Here is an 18,883-nt window from a genome sequence, read left to right on the forward strand (position 1 = left end):
TTCTTTCCTTTTGAACTAGCAGCAAAGGAAGTCACGTCATGGTTCAAAAAGAGTTGTAATCAAAAACGCAACACTTACATTTTTTCATAGAGGCACTTGCATCCAAGAACGGGTGATGGAAAAATTCATCTGAAAAAAAATAATGTCAAAAACAATGACTCAGTGAAAGGAAATGACTGTAAGAAGCTTACAAAGCAGTTAAAGCACAGCAAGTTACAGTATTTTACAGTGATTTTTCCATGCAATCCAGTGAGCCATGGAAATTGACTGACTGCAGTCACATATAGCAGTGGTCAAGAATGCAGACTAGGGACTGGATGCAGGACCTACTCAGAAAAAAAAAGGATGGGAAATTATTTGGATCCAGGAATTGCTATGTAAATATGGAAAAAAAACCAACCCTGGCTCCTCTGCTACCAGCCATCTCTGCAAAATCAGCGCTGCGGGGGGGACGGGGCAGGGCGCAGAGAAGGGATATCAGCTGGGGCAGTTACATGAATGAAGAAAGGGAGGGGTTAAAAAAAGAAAGAAAGAATCTTTGCGAAAAGCATGGCCAAAGGACATGAGGGTTTGTACCTTGGGACTCACCATCAGTACTAACGGATTTTCCTTCCCCACAGGGCATTAAAGGACTTAGAAAGGTTTTGCTGCAAGCTACAACCCTGGGCTGCTGGGGAGAATACACTAAATTAATTGTTAATGCTTCTCTGTCTTGCAACCGCTCTTACACTCGTAGGAATGGGAATCAGTTATTGAGGGCCAGATAGTGTGATGATGTTGAGACCTGCCACAGCCATGTCCGTGCATGCGCTTCAAAAGCTCCTATCAGCAAGAAGAGAGAAATCCTAGGGCGTAAAGTAGCACTAAAAGACAAAGTCCCTGGCTGATCAGGATGGCAAGTTACCCTAATTGTAGGGATTCAGGCTCATTCTACAGAAGAGGAATGACGGACAAAACCACTTCTGCTGGGCGATCCTCTGTCACACACAGACACAAACCCATTGTGCACTGAAGGCAGAAATGCATTTTCTAAAAGGCCACCACAGAACAACAGCCCAGAACTCCCTCCCTTTCACACCAGACACAACTGCTTCCTTCACTCATTACAGGAGGATATTCTACAGATCCAGGCCAAGAAAAGCTTCTGTCCTGGCTTGCCAGAGACCCTCTGCATGTTTTCCTGTCCTCACAAGCAGCCACCCCTCCTGACTCCTCCCTTTCTGATCAACTGCAGCTCTGTGCTGAGCCATCTCCTGTCACAATCGGGAACGCAGCCTTTCAGGAGCATTAGTCATGGATCAACACTGATTATTTGGTTAACTGTAGGCAGTTCAACTTGTTTTCCCAGCATGGATTTCCTGTTGCAACACCCAAGGTTTACAAATTTCTGCTTTCAATAAACAGCTCCTCTTTGTTCCAGAAAGTAGCAACTGGGTTTTTTATTTGTCTGCTTTTTAAACTTAAACAACCCCTCTCTCCTCAGCTCCTCCTTGCCACTGCCAGGCCAGGGTCCTGCAGCCAGAGCACACTGGTCTGGAGCTCAGCACAAGTGAGAAGTTTGATGAAGTGATGGAAATGTCTTGCAGGGAAAGCTGGAATCTCACAGAGTAGATCTGCTGTGGATGGAGAACATCTCTATCCTGCCATGAGCCGCTCAGCTGCTGGGTTTTCCTGCTGCTTCTTCAGCCTGCTCCTCTAGAGGTTATCATCCCTCAGCTGAGCTGATTCAACTGAGGGGGTGGAAATGATGATTTCTTTCATTTTTCCCCCTCCCCCCTCCAAACTGATTATTAGTTGCGCTTGCAAAGCAAAATTTAACAACCCTGCTTGTAATCATCAGCAGGAGACCAGCAACTTGAAACCCTCCTGGCTTTCCTTCAGATAATCTTGAGATTGCAAAGACCATCAGTTCCTGGTAGAAGAGCAATCGAGACACACAGCAAGTAAAGGAGGTTTCAAGCTTATGTGTTGCTGTTGCATGAATCGACTAAACCCTGGGCGAGCTCCGTGGAGGGCACTGCGCGCATGTCTGGGTAGACTCCGGAGGGCCTCAGGGAACAAGGAGCAGCAGGACACCCAGCTCCTCTGGGGCCGGTGGCTCAGGAATCATCCCTGACCCAGCAGCAGGCACAAATCTTCACCTTACAGAGCGCAGGAGGGTAAAGGAACAGTGAATGAAGGAACCATCAGGCAAAGCAGACCTTTTATAAATAGCGTAGGTGAAGAGAGCAGCTTACAGTTAGTTTGCCAGTAGCAAGACAAAGCACCTGCCTACCAGGAGCCATCTAAGAGAAGGGGGAGATCTGCTTCAGACAGGATCTGGAGCTGTGGGACATTAGCAGTTTGTGCACAGCTGGCTGAAGACAGCTGCTGAAAAGATGACAATAGTTGGGCATAGGGAAGTGCTCTCATTTAAGTATTGCTACTATTTTGGCAAGGGGCATCATCTGGAGGTCTACTGAGCTGACACTCTTAAGGAAAGGAAGAAGGGTCCATTCAGCTGGTGTAGGTCAGAGCGTTTCCAAGCCCTCAGGAACACAGAGGAGCTGAAGACCTGCACCAGCAGACAGCAGGGAAGAGATAAACTGTTGTGTCACAAGCAGGGAGGAAGCTCAGGTGCTTCAGCAGATTTGTAACGATGCAGAGGAGGAGAGGAGGCAGAGGTGGCTGAGACCAAGAATGCAGCTGGATGCTGAAGCAGTGTACTGGTCTAAACAAATCATGCCCCTGGTGCTTGCTTTCCTCTCAACCAACAGGAGATACTATAATACAACATGGGATGTCAGAAAACCATTGAGATCTGCCTTCTATAAAGCACAAGGAACATCTCAAATACAGGCTTCTGTATAGAATAGATTCACAAACCCTTCCTGAATAACAATTACATCTTAGGAGGATGTGCCAATTTGTAGGGAAAAGGATCCCACGTGTGATTAAGAGCAGGCAAAAATCTCAGTGCAGCAAGATGTGCTGTAACCGTTGTCCTGAGTGAAATCAAAGTATATTATCTCAGATTTCCCAGTGTTAAAAACTGACTCCTGCAGTCTACTCCCAAAAGGCACAAAAAGAGCTTACGGGGGGCTAAAAAGGTTTACCAGACTCAATTTCTGACAGCAGGGAAAGAGGAAACTCAAAGACTTTTTCTTTTGAAATGCACAGCAATACGATAGAAGAGGTAGAGATCCACAGGCCAGAGAGAAGATCTGCGGGGAAGAATACTGAGAGGTGTTTCTATCCAGTCTGTCAGTGGCTTCAACGACTCCCTTTTCAAAAGGCTTGTTTTCTCACTTTTGCACCCTAGTAACCAGTAGTCCTTTACATTCAGCACTGGATAACTATGATCATCCCCAGTTAATCCGTATGCTTGCTTCACCCAGGTGACGCTGTCCCCCGAAAGGCTTTCCCAGTATCTTTAATCCAAAAGAATAACAGAGGCTGCAAAACAATTTCTCTTCATCAACTAGCACATGCTACCCAGCAGGACACAATCCAGCCAAGCAGATAAGCAACAAAAACCCAACAGAAAACCAACCCCCCGAAGACACAAATCTTAAACCCTTTTACCCCAAGCCTGACTAAAAAGCAACATCCTGAAAACGCACAGCAGCACACTTTGTTTTCAGCTCAAAAAGGCAATGTCTATGCAAAACGCAGAAAGCTCTATCAGTTGCTATGATATTAACACGAATGCGTGGGCTTTGGCCCTGGACCTTTGTTTCAGGAAAACCACTTGAACAGGCTTGCCCAGCACCAAGCTTTACTCGGACACAGAGGCCGAGGGGCAAACTTACCCTTTCCACCAGCAGCACTGGCCCATGGAAGCAAAGCTGCTCCCTGCTGTTCTCTCCTGCGCTCAGAGGAGACACACCACCAGGACCAACTTCCTTGGTGAAAGAGAGCATTCGCATCCTGATTTTTACTTGAGACAGGTCTAGCCTATCTTTGCCCAAGAGGAAGGGAAAGGTGGGAGTAGACTAAACACCAGAGTTGCCTTTAGGTGACCTAGTCCTTTCAGGGGCTCTAGGAAAGGTTCCATCTCTGCCTGCATTCCTCTAAGGCATAGCTTCATTAGAGGTTCTTCAGACCTTTTGGCTCAGCTAGACACATCTGGAAGAGGCTGCCAAACCCAGAACTGCCTGGCACATAATGACTGTTCTCAATTTAGAAGGAATTAAGACGTAAAAAAAAAATAAAAAATAAAGGAAATCTTCATGCCAGCCAAGTCAGGAGACTGAGATGTAGGTCTACAGGGAAAGCCAAGAGACTGCCAGCTTGAGCCCTGGTGAGAACAAAGGCATAATTCCACTGAAACCTGGAGAAGGAGTGAAGGGTCTGCAAGCAGCAATGGTCTCCTGGCTCGGATCACTGCAGACCCTGAGAAAAGGTGGGGATTGACTGAATTGTTCATTAAATGGGTGCAGCTTACAGCTTTGGGAAGGACCTATGACAGAGAAAGAACCTGGATGCACAAGATACACGTTTCAGCTGGTAGCATGCTTAACACACAACAGAAGTTCAGAGGGATTATAAAAGCAGAAGCCAGGAGAGCGAATGCAAGTAAGAAACCTTTGCTGAAGGTGTGACAAATCTCTGGGTTTACAAAACTGTATGGGAATCAGCACATATACTAAAATCCCCAAGACTATGCAATCCTCCAGGCACAGGTGAAACCCAGGTGTTTGGATGCTTCTGCTAGCACCAGCCAAAAGCATGGAGGTTTGTGCAATGCCATGGCACAAGAGATGACACAGACGGACAGGAGAACTAAAACTGGAAGGAGGTCTTACCAAAGTCCATGCGGTCCTTATGATTACGCTGCAAAAGGCCCAGCAGCAGCTGTCTCAGGTGGCTGGATGTCTCCCTGGGGATGCTAGGATTGAAAACAAAAGCAAAATAAGAGAGACTTGCAGTCTATTTAAACTGCTTTTACATATTCAGGAAGGCAACCTGTAAATGCAAACTCACTTTGTGCCTGCTGGGCTAGGAACATAAGGCTGGAGAGGGGCTGAACGGGAGCATCTCTATTTGCATCTCTATTTAGCTTTTGCACCCCATTGTCATTGTTAAGGCGACAGCTAATCTAGCTTTAGTGGCCTCTCCCCTGAGAACCTGCAGATCCTTTCCTTCCACAGTGGTCCTAATGTCATCCCTCTGGTCCCCAGCTAAGTCCATTCAACATGCAATATTTTGCGCATGATAAATAAAATCTCTTCTACTTGCTCTACTGGGAATAAGGAGGTCATTAAAATGAAGCAGTTACCAAGGGGAAGCTTCCAATTAAGACATTGGTGGTGAAGTGCACCACCAGTTACTACCATTATATTAAGGCATTTCTTTTTCAATGCAGCTTGTTTAAGACTAGCAAGTGACCTTTGTCTGTTTGCTTCCTTGATATACAGCATTTATTAATTGAAGGCAACTAAGATGTGAGCAACTGCCACCCAAGCAAGCTAAAATTAGTGTAGCCGTTACCCCACTTTTCCAGTATAGCTAGGAAGAACATACTCTTTTCAACGGCCACTGCAGCACAAAAGAGGTAGTAAATCACTGCGCTCTCCCTCACCCCACGGGCAGATGGGGGAGAGGCCAGGGCAGCTCCTCACAAGCCCCGCAGATCGCGAGAGGCAGGGAATAAATGAATGGATTAAGGCAGGGAAAGCAGAGTTCAGCTATTGCATAAGTGGATTCAGCTCGGCTGACTTTCCTCCGTACCCAGAAGCCCTGTTCGGGGCCACTGCAGCCGGGCCCTGCCCACAGCCAGAGCACAGCTCTCCAAACTAAGTGTAGGTGGCTCCAGCTCCTTTCAGTCTTGACTCTCAGTTTGTCACAGCTGTGGCCAGCATGGTCCCCACGTTGTGCCAGGCTCTCCCCATGCTCAGGTCAGCCGAGGTAATGGCATGTGTGCTCAGCACAGAGATTTAACTGCACGGAGCCCGAGCCTGCTCGGCAGCACATGGCTCGCTCGGGCAGGGCTCCACTGGCTGGGCTGGCATCACTCACCGCCCTGCAGCCAAGCCCCACTGATGCTGGGAGAAACAATCCTTCCTGCACCATTTCCAGCACCTCCACCCCTGACACAGACAGGGTAAAAAAAAAAAAAAAAAAAAAAAAAAAGAAGCTGGGACACAAAAGTACTGGGGGGAAAAAAAAAAAAAAAAAAAAGAGGTCCTAGCTAGCACTAACAGACTCTTGTTCAGTGAAACTAGAGATATGAGGCAAGGTGTGTATTTATAGGTTTCAGTTCTACCCCGGTTATTTTCCAGTGAAGCCCTAGGCCTTGCTGGTGCAGGAATCTGAGCCCAGCAATTCCTAGAACAGAGAATGATGGCAAGCATCCCTCATCCTTGTTTGTACTGGAGGAGTTGCTTTTCTATCCCTGACACTAGAACGGTTTCGTGCGCCTTCCTGGGCCGACAAAGGAAGAGGCCACCAGGACTCCAGAAGGGATGCAGTTAAACCGAGACTCAGTTTGAGCCAAGAAAAAACACCCTCTCCTCGAAAAAGGTGGGCCTTCAAAGTACACTGCGTAATGGAATAACCCAAGATACCACTGCTAGCAGAGTCTCCTGAAAAATACATTAGTGCTGGAGACCTGCAGTCCTCCAGTGTTATCGTCATAATTTATTTATCCATGACACGTAAAGCTCTCATCCAAAATGAGTCCATTTCCCAGCAATGACTTTAGCTTTCATACGGTTTTAAAGCCAAGAAACAGGAAGGTCAAGTAGTAGACTTCAGATGTCACAACACAGACTGAAGACGGTGCAGATTAACAGCCTGTTTGCCTCCTCTTATCTCTCACGTCTAAAACATCGAGCTTTGCTACACTACAGTATTATTTTCCAAGGCCATCTTTTTAAATATAAGCAACAGAACTGCCTCCTTCCCCCCGTGATCTAGAATATACTTTGCGATGCAAATCTGCACAGTGAAATGTTAGTTGTTTAGATCAGCGCTATTAAAATCATGAGGCCTTTGGGCTTGCTCCTGCTGACATGGGCTCCCCACCTCAGAATGGCATTTCACCTGCCAGCAAGAGCAGCAGCCCGGCAGGCAGAGACCGCTGGGGAGCACTGCAGGAGATTTTCTTCCCCACCCCATTCCCAAGCCAAAACACAGCACTTTCCGTGGCGATGCCTGGGAGGTGGGTGCCAGCCTGCCGAGCCCCAAGGAGAATGAAACCAAATCCTGGCACTGCCGCAGTCTGAGGAGGAGGTCTCTGGAGCGGTTTTGTCTTTCATCCTGCGTTGGCAGGGCTGGCGGAGGCAGTTTATTCATGTTTACTCAGGAAATAGCACAGATTTCGGCTCACGTTAAAGAGACAAACCGACTTTGGAAAGCAGGGAGCCGGCATTTACACAAAGGCTGCTTCGGATCAGACTTCTACAGTGAAAAAAAACCAATGGGCTTGGATCTAAATTTTGGAGGAATCTGGTAGTTTAAAAGCAGAGATGAGTGAAAATGGTAAATGCAGAGTGTGTACCAAGGACTCCCAACAAAGGAGAAGGGCTAATCCCTACAAGAAAAGACACGCTCTCCTCTTACAGCCGAGTTTCGTTTCTCCCCTCGCCTGCCTCCTACTGCACACACCACAAGCCAAAGCAGCAGCAGAGCAGCGTGATCAACACAAGGAAGCTTATTAATTGTAGGGATTAATTTCTCTCTCAGTAAGAGGGACTACCTCAAAGGCGAGCAGCCATGTTTTAGGCTGTGTAGGGGAAACAGAAGCTCTATGTTCTGCTCACACAGACTATTTGGCTCCTACTATGTGGCAGTGGTTTTGGTCTGAATTGTTCTGCTTGGGTGAACCCTCTGGTTCAATCCAAAGGAGCGTGCAGATGCCCCAAATTTAATCCTGGTAGAAATTTGCCCCTTCTCCCCAAATCAAAAGAGGAAGTACTTGAAGGGAAATTAAATGCCTAGCGTAAGTCATTGATAAGAGCTCTAGCTTCTTGACAGTTCCTTCTCCTATCTCTTGGAGCTGTCTAAACCACTAAGGTGGGGGGAAAAAAAAAAAATCCACACACAGCAACTCAATGAACTTCCTGCGTATGTGGCTGCATTAGCAGCTCTGCCAAATGGAAAATAACTTTCTGGTTAAAAAATACCTTCCAATTTTTTTAATGTATATACTTGGAACTTCAGTCCTGTCTCTATACCAGGCTGAGGTTTTAGAGCAGGCATGAGGTTCTGCTTTAAGAGCTCAGAGATCAAAAGAAAAGACCACAGCAACAAAACTAAAATACACTGACAAATCACAGTGCTGAGCGGCAGCTAGATGCTTCACTAGGTAACATACACCCCCGGGGGGACGAAAGTAGTTATCTTCCCTTTGGTAACTGCAGTAGTGTCCGTTTCCATCGAGGTTATAATATTTCCTGCTATTAGCAGGATGGACACAAGCAGTTGCTGTCCTGACACGTGAGAAATGGGAATGTGATCTGCAGTCAGGTATGGCAGGTTACAGGAGAGACTGCAGTTTGGCTGCTCGCATGATTCCAGAATTGCCATGACTTCTCCCTAAGGCTCCCAGCCTCAGGGAAGCCGTATGTGGGACAGGACCCCTAGCTGGCTCAGAATCATTAATGATCCTGAATTTTTGCAATGTAGGAGAGAAGTAGTATCTACGGAAAGAGAGAAGACCAACCTCGGTGATCCGCTGCTGTCTGACTTTCTCTTGGCCACATCGCTGCCGGTTTAAGGAATGGGGGAAGGCAGGTGGCCAAATATTTTATAGTCACCTCCCTGAGTGACAAGCCAGGAGCATGTGAGGACAGGTGTAAATACAGAGTAAACAAGCGCATACAAATGGCAGCACTGGAAAAATGCTTACTTCGGCATCAGCATCTTGTTTTTCTCATAGAAGAGACGAAGATCCTGTGGGCTGCTGGCCTGTAGAGGAGAAAGAAAACCAGTACATGAAGCAGTGGACAATGAAGGAAAGGGATTAGCATTTCTATTTCACAGTTACTCTGAAGAGCAGAGAGGCACTTTTCAACTACTGAACCAGCACGGACAATGAGAACCTGCAGCTTGCTTGAGACTGAAAAGCCAGCACTGTGACAGAGTGAAAATACAGTATTTCAGCCCGCTGCCTTTTTGTCCCTGACCTGGTTCTGTCCTGCTCCTTCCAAGGACTGGGCTTCATTGCAGTGGGCTCTGATGCTCAGGTCTGAGCTGGCCTAATAGCCTCACTCAGGAGGCTAAATAATTGCAGACATGAGGAGTCCCAAATGATGCATGGCAGCTCCCGCTGAGAACATGGATTAGTGCTGCAGGGCATTTAGAAAAGGGGCAGGGAGCCTGTTGATGGGCAAGGGATCTGTGAGGAGACCAGGAACATGGGGAAACAACAGCTGAATTAGGATTTGCTACTTTAATTCCAAGAAGCCAGAAGGGCTCAAGCCACAGCTCCTATTTGTGCAGTAATATACACAACTGCTGGGGATGTTGATGACAAGATCCCAAATTCTGAGAGATGAGATTAAAAAACAAAAAAAAAAAAAAGAGGACTAGGCACATAGGCACAACAAGAGGTTTACGGCTGAGGTTAATAGAAGCGCAGACACATAAAAATCTCCTAACGTCATTTCTCAATTTGTTTTTATGCAATGAATAATACAGGCCAGTAAATTAACCCTAGTGTCTCAAGCTTTTCTGCTCAGGCAAAGTCTCTTTATTAAAGGCAGAGAAGGCTGGCTGGCATGACACCGACATGAAGGCACATACAAACAGGGAAGGAAGATGAGAGAGGTTCATCTGCAATCAATTATTGGTGCAGCAGAGTGTGTAGGAGAGTGTGAATGAGGAGGCAACAGGCAGCTCTCCTGATGTTCAGGGCAGGCTCAAAAAACCCTCGAGCCTTCCACCTACTTCCATTTCTAAATTAGAAGCATTTAAGGTCAATTAAGATGCTTAAAACGGCAAATCAGACAAGCCAATCTGCAGATGGCCATCAAAATACCACTAACACAGCATGGCTGGAAAAGCAGACACATAAGATGCTGTTTCAACATCACCTACTCCCTCTGGCTGAAGATGAAAATTAAGGATAACTGTGACAGCTCAGTACAAAACCTCAAAAGAAACCAAAGGGAGAGTCTCAAAAGCTGCTAATATCAATGGACTCGTATAATACTGACCAGGACAGTATCTTGCATAGTCTTAGCAACCCAAACTTTGCAGCTCTCCTATTAATTTGTACCAATAAGAGCTACTGCATTCCTAAAAGAAGGAAAGAAGAAAGATTTCCTGGGTCTCCTTTCTGCAATAGTGTATCCTTTGCTGTTCACAGACACAGCAGGGACCCAAACAGGAGGTGCAAAACCACTTTCTTCACAAACAATTAAAATGAATGTTATTCAGCAAAGCACTTTGTTACGTGGATGCCAAACTGCATCAAAATTTCCAATCGCTGCCACTCAATTTGTTTCAGCAAAACTCCATTTTACACCCTTCTCCGTGCAGATTTTGCCCTGCAATTAGATTCTTAATATTTGGCAAACTTGAAGGAGGCGAGAGTACACACTGCACCAAGTGGCTTGGCCCCAACGCTCCGCGCGATGAGAACTATGCCTGACAGACCTAACGCACAAGGGGGAACAGAACTCCATGGCAGGGAAGCGCAGCGGTTGCTCACATCAGAGAGATACAATCCTTGGCTGTTTGCTCTGTTCATTTCCTGTCGCAACAACTCAATTGTTTCACAAACACAATGAAGCTCTGATCTATTTCAAACACTGTTTTGTCAGAAATTTTCCTGGCAATAAAGACAGAGCATATTAAAAGCAGCACACATGCAAAGCCTAGTTCATTAGAGAGGGTTTCTAAGCGCTAGCTCTGATAGAAACAAAATCCTCAATAAAGTTCCCCTCCTCCTTGTACAAATTAAAGAGATATGCCTGTAGGATGCTGTTTCTCCACATTCTGCTGTCCCAGTACAATCCCCACTTGTTCTGCATGGACAGCATCCAGGGTGCCAGGCTCCTGCCCCCCTAGACTACGCTTCCTCGCTAGGGCTGTCCCCAGGAGGCTGCAATTCGAGGCTGGGCTCTGATATAGGTAGCTGCCTGCTGGGGAATAGAGCCATTTTAGCGAGTGCCCAGCACAGACAACTGTGGATCACCATTCATTTGGTAAAAACAACTGCATCTCCACATAACTTCATTATTGATCGACTGGGTCACACAGTTCTGATCCTAGTAGCAGGCTCCCAGGCTCGCAGTAACATGCCCACTGCTCTCCTGCTGTTAGCTTCCATTTCGTAAAGCACCGGTACCTTCGGCCACTTTGCTCACCTCTTCTTTCAACAAATAGTGCTTCTCTGAGAACCATGGGAAAAAAATAAATGCAGAAGTGTTTGCAAGACACTAAAAATGCCATATGAATTCCTTCTTCTACAAAGCTAAGGATTTAATCTGAAATCTACCTTCCAGGTAGATATACCCTACCCAAGAAAAACACCAGAAAGCACATTTTAGGCACCTAACGACTAGACCATTCAAGGAGCGCAGAGCCAGATGATACCTGTAGGGCAGCATCCGTCTGTCAAACAGGGATGCAGAACGGACAGCTCAGTTTTCCCCAAGAACAGGAGACAGACCAGGAGGCCAATTCACACCCTTGTTCCCCCTCTCATGTTACTATGGAGCAGCTGCATTAGTGTATCTGGCTCTGTTCTTGTCTGTCCTTTCTATATATAAAGACAATTGGACAAATTCAGTCCTGCCACTCTGTTAACTTTGTCCTCAGCAGCAGTGGAAATATGTTGAGCCAACAAAGGCATCCAGCATAACCCTGCCAAATCCCACTCGGAGCTGGCTGCCTGCGAGTGAATTGCACGCGAAAAGCACGCAGGGTGGTGTTTCCAACAGCACTCAGCACTGGATTTGTTGTGCTTGGGCAAAGGCTGGATGCAAAAGCCCAGTGCTCAGTCAGAAGAGCTCCAGAGACACTCACACCCTCAGTGAACAGCACTGTCTAGTCAACACTTCACAGCAGGTGTACGGTATCTGCTCTTTTCTTTGAATCCTTTCCTTTGGGATTCCTGGGGATTTGGAGGTGCAGAAAGGGGATTCAGCTATGTTAGAAAGAAAAAAGAAATAAGTAGTGATGTTTCTAGCTTGATAGTTCTAGGGAAAAGCTCGAAAATCTGCTGCAAATACCTCCTGCTCATGCAGTCTTTTACAGTTGATATTTTAAGACTCCCACAACTAAGTGGCTGGTATTCAAGGGATCCTGAAAGCACAACCACCATAAAAAAAAAACCAAAAACAACGACAAAAAAAACCCCAAACAGTCCACAAACCTTTTTTTCTACTCCAAACAGATCAGAATCAGGCCCACAAACACTGGGCCAAAAGCCAACAGCTCACTGTCTACAGCAACAAGTCAATCACTGCACCCAACTTCAGCAGAGTAACATACCCCCACCAGGAATACCTGTCCCCGTTGACACAGGACATCTCCAGATGCATGCAAGAGCAGCCTGCCTAACGAATAAACCAGGAGTTCAAATTCTGGGTATAAAATCCTCCCTTTCCTCATCTTCCTCAAGGCCCATTTCAGAGCATAGCAGTTGTTGTGAGTGATACATAATCCTAGTGCTTATGCAGGCAGAATTAACCCAGAAATAAAGCAGTGGACTTGGTACACCAGGCTTAGAAATTAATTTTTCCACCTAGCAGCTAGCTGGGATGAGAACATAGGCAGGCGGGTTAACTCCTTCAGAGCTGCCGGCCCAGGCAGCAAAACTCGCATTACTTCTCTTGCCACTGCCCTGCTCCCCAGCTCACTCTCCCACTGACACAGCTCATCACATCCACAGAGCAGCTCAGAGAAGATTCACTCGAAGGCTCAGACAGCAACCAAGTGTCGTGGTCCTTGGCAGGATCTGATGTCCAAATGGACGTGTGCCACTGCCAGAGACAGCTCTGACACAAAGAGCATGTGCTTGGCCATGCGCCTGCTTGCCACAAGCTGATCAGTTTTTAAAGTGGTCACAAACCAAACCAATCCCCCCAACATCACGAAAAAAAAAAAAAGAAAAGATCGAGGTAATTAATCATATTTAAAACATCATCTGACAAGGACCAGATTGTTTTTGGAAGGTATTTCAGACCTTGTGTAAATCTGTCTCCAGTTTTGCTTCTGGTTGTCACTTGCCTACACAGCCCACATCACCTTGTGGTGGGCACGGGGCCCCCGGCCTTTCAGCTCAGGTAAGGACAAGGGAAAATCATTGCACTCTTGAGGCTTTTCTGAGCACCATTGAGCAAGACCAGTAAACGCTCTGTTAAAGTCCTGTCCTCAGCAAGAGCAATGAAGAGATGCGAGTGCAGACCACTTATTAGGCAAGGCAAATTAACAATTCCACATTAATACAGTGCTCAGCAAATCTGTTTATAGAGATTATGAATCCCATTAATCTCATCCCTCTGACAGTCTCACTGTTTTGTTTATGGGCATGTTTAATACAAAAAGCTCCTTAAGACAGCTTCACCAGCCATCCTACCAACTGTCCACATCTGAGCATCAGCAGCTTCTTGTCTGCGTGCAGTGAAGCAGGGAAGGGACAGGAATGGCTCTGGGAAGTCGCCTTGGGTGACCCAGCTATAGTTAATTTTAATCTTGAGACAGCTAGAAATCACATTCACACACATACACACATCTCTGCCTTGATTTACAAGCACCTTCTGGATTGACAGCAGCCTCAGCCCTTTCACGCATTTGATCTTTTCTCCAACTAACCCAGCCCCCCAAAGCCCTATTTTATTTTTAGACAGCTCATTCCTCCTCACTGCAGATAACGCTGGAGTCCTTCTGGTTTGCATCCCCATGAAGGTGCCTAATTGGCTCACGCAGCGAACAGCCAGAGCGCCCAAACGCAGCACGTTTCATGCCACCGTGCTCCAGATTCCCATGGGAATCTGAGCTAGAGAGAGGTGAGGGGCTGGGAGGGAAGGCACACTGAGGATTTAGCCTGAAGAGGTTCACGTCAGAAATCCAGTTCCTGGCTGCCCTGTACAACTGGGTCTGCTGGTGGCACTATGTGGAATCAGCCTGTTATCTCCCCACCCATTTGTAGATGTCCCTCCCAAAAGCACTGTTCACAGTCTTCCCATCACCTCTGTCTACCACCCTCTCTCCTCCTAAAAGCCCCGTAAACAACAGCTTCTGCCTGCCCAGTGACCATCAGCAAATTCTTACGACACAGTCACGCCGACAAAGAAATAAAGCTGGTTAACCTTTAACTAGCTTTCCAACATCTGCCCGAGACAGGCTTCTTTCACCTGAAACTCGCAGCTAGGAGAAGGTAATTTGTGACCACATGGTCAAAACAAATAGATGGTGCATACAGAACCATCTGGGCTGAGCTCTCCTCTCTCCCCGATCAAACAAATCCACAGCTGCTACTGCAGTAACACATGGGGCCTGGTATTTTGCTTCAAAATACAAACCCTGAAAGAGGAAAGGGTGTGGGGAAAATTAAAATAGAGAAACAAATGACCCCTGTCCCCCACCCAACAGATGCTGGGGAAGAGAGAAGTCATCCCATCAGGGAAGCACAAGACAAGGATCAGGACCCGCTGCGCAGGGATGGAAGCGCCCCTTCCTTGCCCACCACAAGGCAGGGTATCACCGTGCCTCAGGCAGAGGGACATGGGCATATGGGACTGCTGTCACCTCTGTGTGAGCCTGAGGACACGTATAGGCGGAGAGCTGATGGTTTCCTGACCACCTGCCCTTTCAAAACCGTGTCTGGAGAGCTGAATGAAGCTGGCTACTATTCAGTTTTATTTTCCCTGAAATGTCTTCTCTACAAGAACAAATGTTTTCAGAGGAACATTTCTGTGACATACTTCAATGACCAATGATAAAAGCCACCTAATTATTTTCAAAGAAATCAGATCCTCCAAGGTTGTGTGTGAGCTACTAAGCTAAGAATGATAAAGTCACCATGTTAAATGATAACTAAATCATTTGAATGAGTACAGTGTCAAGGTGCCTTTAGAGACTAAAAGGCACCAAGTTACAAGACAGAACAAGTGCAAGGCTCTCCTGTGCACGCAGAGTCAAAGCTTGCATTCTCCACCCCCACTTTTTTTTTTAATGCACAAATATTTTTTTTTTTAATCCTAACAGTCATTTTCTCCTCTCCAACAAAGATACCAACACTGACAAGTGGATGCAGCCAGTAAAGAGAAGCCATTCAGGAGTTTCAGCATACTTTGTAGGGGTGTTTATAAAAAAAGGAACACGCAAAGGAAATGAAGTCTTGCTCTAAATACAGAGCAAGCTGGTGGACAGACTATGAAGCACTGGAATGGAAGATTCTTACAGCAGCAGGGAAAAAATTACCCTGAAGGAGAAGAGTGTTCTTGGCACTAGACAAAACCAAAACATACCACTAGTTTACTTCTGTATTTGCCCACTCTTTCCTGCAACACATTCAGAATTCACTTTCTCCTTCCCAATGATGTAACTGCATAAACATTCAAGGTCTTGCGTGAAATTCTGAAGAGCTGTGGAACTCAAGCTTAGAAAGTCCTGCAGTTCATAAAATTTGCCTTGTTACATGAGCATAGATTCCATCCCACCCCCAGCTGACTTTTGTTTTGTTTGGGTTGTTTGCTTTTGGTTTTTTGTTTTTGGGTTTGTTTTTTTTGTTAGGGAGTCAGGGTAAAGAGCTATCAGGATGCGAGAAGAGGGACACAGTTCACATGCGCCCTAACTGATCTAAGCAGCTGAAGAGCTGGCACCAGCTGACACATCAGTATGTAAATTTGAGGTTTGGTCTTTTCCCATGGGTTAGAGACAAGCTCTACAGACCTCACACATTAGAGAAGCAAAGAAGTGTCAGCAGCTCAAGCATGCCTCTGCTATGTTGCAAGACAGAAAGGAAAAAAACCTGACAGGTACAGTACTTTAAAACAGTGGTTGCAAGGGAGAGCCTGCAGATTTCATTCAGCACGAATGAAGAGTAATACACAGTGTGGCACACTGATGATTGGGAACAAGAAAAATGCACCGAGTCTAAATGAACTCCAGCTATATATAAGCTTAAAAATATGTGAAGTAATCCTGAAGCAATTTACATAAAGCTGGGATGAATTCTCCATAATTTGAACATTTAAAGTCAGATAATACCTTTCACAAAAGATATGCTCCAGCTCATCCAGAAGTTATGGCATAAATTACAGGGTGGAGTTTTACTGGACTGTGTTATATTTGGAGGGGTTTGGACTTGATGAACATAAACATTTCAGACTGGAAGGGATTGCTGTGAGACAACAGATAAGATCTTTTTGATAAGATCCTACTTAACTGCTCTAAAAACAAAATCAAGTTAGCTTCAACACACCAGTTACAACGAAATCATCCTGAACATTAACTGGCAATCACAATCTTCCTTATTGTCCTTCCATACCCAACAGAATTATAATTATAAATTATACACTGAGTACAGTTGTAAATAGAAACTGATTTTTTAAAGTGTAGGCCTGGAAAAAAAACCACACTGTTTCAACTGATTCATGGTAATTTTCTGAAGAGATGACCCTTCCTGAGGATTTATATCCAGGAAATACATTTCATTGAGATACAGCCCAGAGAAGGAGACTCATATTCAGTAACAAGTCCAGCATTACAACATATAAAGCACCACATTGACAAGGTGTTGGGACAGCCAGACCTCCATGAGGCTGAATCTATGGGAGTTGGTATTATAGACGACAGAAGCCTTACAGTAAGTGGATTAAAAGGAAAGAAGAAAAAAGCAAGAGAGAGTCAGAAACATTAGATTTAAGCTACTCACCTGGAAAGGAGCCTTTCCTGTCAAACACTGATAAATGATGGTTCCTATACTCCAGAGGTCAGCTTTGGCATCGTAGTGTTGAGACATAATGACTTCTGGTGCCTTTTTGGGGAGAGAACAGAAGTCATTTTTATAAAAAAGATGTAGCTTTGGGGGCTTTTTTGGCAGCTGCAGGAAAGAAATAGAAGTCACTATTAGGCTTTAAAAACCCCTGAGCTAGATTCCCCAATAACCATGAAAGTTTTGCTCCCCAGAGGACTGTAACTACCTTGAAAGGGCCAATTCCCTGCCTAACCAGGGGAAGCAGAGACTTTCACTCAGTCAGACGAAAAAAATACCAGAAGCTGTTTCGCTATTTTGGGCAAACTCATTACTTTCCCTTTTCAGCGTACCATTTTCTGCTCAATCCACCTGTGCTCAGAAGCAGCCGCACTGCAGTCGCATGGACAGATCTAGTAAGAGGTAAGTGATCAAGAAAAGGCTCACACTGCACAGGTAAGCTTGAGCCTCCATCCTGACCTGCATCACTTGGCGCTTTCCTTATTTAGCCTAAGATGGCAGCATATTAATTATGCTCCAGAGCCTGCTCCTGCCGCCACGGTCACAGTTTGGGTTCAAAGGCAGATCTGTGTTTCAGTCCAACAGCTTGAGCCTTGCTGTGCCTCAGACTCTGGTTTCTAATGTCATGCCATGCCCTTGGTTGCTCCCTCCCAGGCTTGTTCCAGAAGCTGGAGATGGTGCAAGCCCACAAAGCCCTGTGGCTCAGGAGGCAGCGTGCCTTAGAAACGTCAGCAGAAGAGGGACAGGAGGGCAGGTTTGCTAATCCCACGCGTTTATAACAACGTATTTCATCGCAGTGCTGCCAGCATGGAACAGGATCAATTTTCTAGCTCTGTTAGGAGTAAAGGCCACGTGTAACAGAAAAAAAATATGGCAGCAAACAAGTTGTGGACAGGAGCTCGGTCTGTCCCAAAGGGAAGCAGGCATGACACCAAACACAGCCAAGGAAGCAGGACAAGAACTGCACAAGGAGGTTTCAAGTCTCATGCGACATGGATCATATCAGGGTTCAGACAGAAAGCTCATTCTGGTGTGGGTAAAATGCCTTTCTTTTTTAAAAGGGCAAAATGAAAAGAACAGAGATAGGCTATGAGCTAAAGCAGGGAATAAGGGCCTGCCTGGCCAGCAGATGTTCCTGGGGCTACCGCAGAAGATCCACAATAGCAGTAGGGACAGACTTCAAACGCCACCCCAACTGAATCCCCCCTCCTCATCTTCCTTCAAATCCAGCAGTAAACAGAGGACAACATGAAACATTCTGAGATTCCTGGTAACGTCCAGAGTTGTTTAAAATAAAAAAATAAAATAGAAAAAGGTCATTGCTGGCTTCCTCCAGCCCTTTCAAAAAATAAACTGGGTGTTTTCATTTACTTTCACAAGACACTTTGAAAGAAAAAGTATCACTAAAAATAGACAATTCAGGAAACTCTCACAGGAGAAAAAAAATGACATCATCTTCACATATAGCATATTTCAAATAAACATCAGGCTTCAAAAAAAGGGAGCAAGAGGAAGTCTGTTTTGCTTGAGTTAGTACCGTGGAACAGACTACCAAACATGCTACCCCTGAGCGGCACAGAACAGTCCAACCCAACCCTGCCCAAAGAGTACAGACAAAAAAACCAAAAACTTAAGAGTGTATTAGACCGTGTTCAAAATCAGGTGCCTACTGCCCCCAGGGCACTTGTAAAAGATTAAACCTAAATTGATCCACATCATCTTTTTTACTTTGAGCTCAGACACCCACATCCCCAAGAACTATTACATGCTGTCTTTGACATTTTTATTTCTGGCCTGGTTTTATCACTTTTAATTTTACTGACTTGATGTGACACCGAGATCCCGACTGCTACAAATAAGAGATCACCTCCTCACATCCTGGTCCCAGAGTGGAAAGTACAAGGGGAGTGAAAGGGATCCGTTCGGAGTTGTTTTTTTTTATTTTTGTAAACACATCTGTTTCACAAGCTAAGAAGTCATTCTGGAAGCAGCTTGTTTAGTGAAAGA

The 18,883-nt window shown here is 45.7% G+C and overlaps 1 protein-coding gene across 10 annotated transcripts in view; it reads right to left on the reverse strand.

Annotated features, from left to right (window-relative positions):
* The window catches only part of ULK1 (unc-51 like autophagy activating kinase 1), an 83,237-nt gene that overhangs the window by 36,899 nt on the left and 27,455 nt on the right, over positions 1–18,883 (reverse strand). For all 10 annotated transcript variants that reach the window (XM_074605876.1, XM_074605875.1, XM_074605878.1 and 7 more), the window contains 4 exons: positions 16,817–16,918; positions 8,834–8,892; positions 4,788–4,870; positions 79–129 (listed from right to left, as the gene is read on the reverse strand). In XM_074605876.1, coding sequence (XP_074461977.1) covers positions 79–129; positions 4,788–4,870; positions 8,834–8,892; positions 16,817–16,918 — 295 coding nt within the window. The remainder of the gene's footprint in view (positions 1–78; positions 130–4,787; positions 4,871–8,833; positions 8,893–16,816; positions 16,919–18,883) is intronic.

This window comes from Larus michahellis, chromosome 13 (genome assembly GCF_964199755.1).
Source record: "Larus michahellis chromosome 13, bLarMic1.1, whole genome shotgun sequence".
NCBI lineage: Eukaryota > Metazoa > Chordata > Aves > Charadriiformes > Laridae > Larus > Larus michahellis.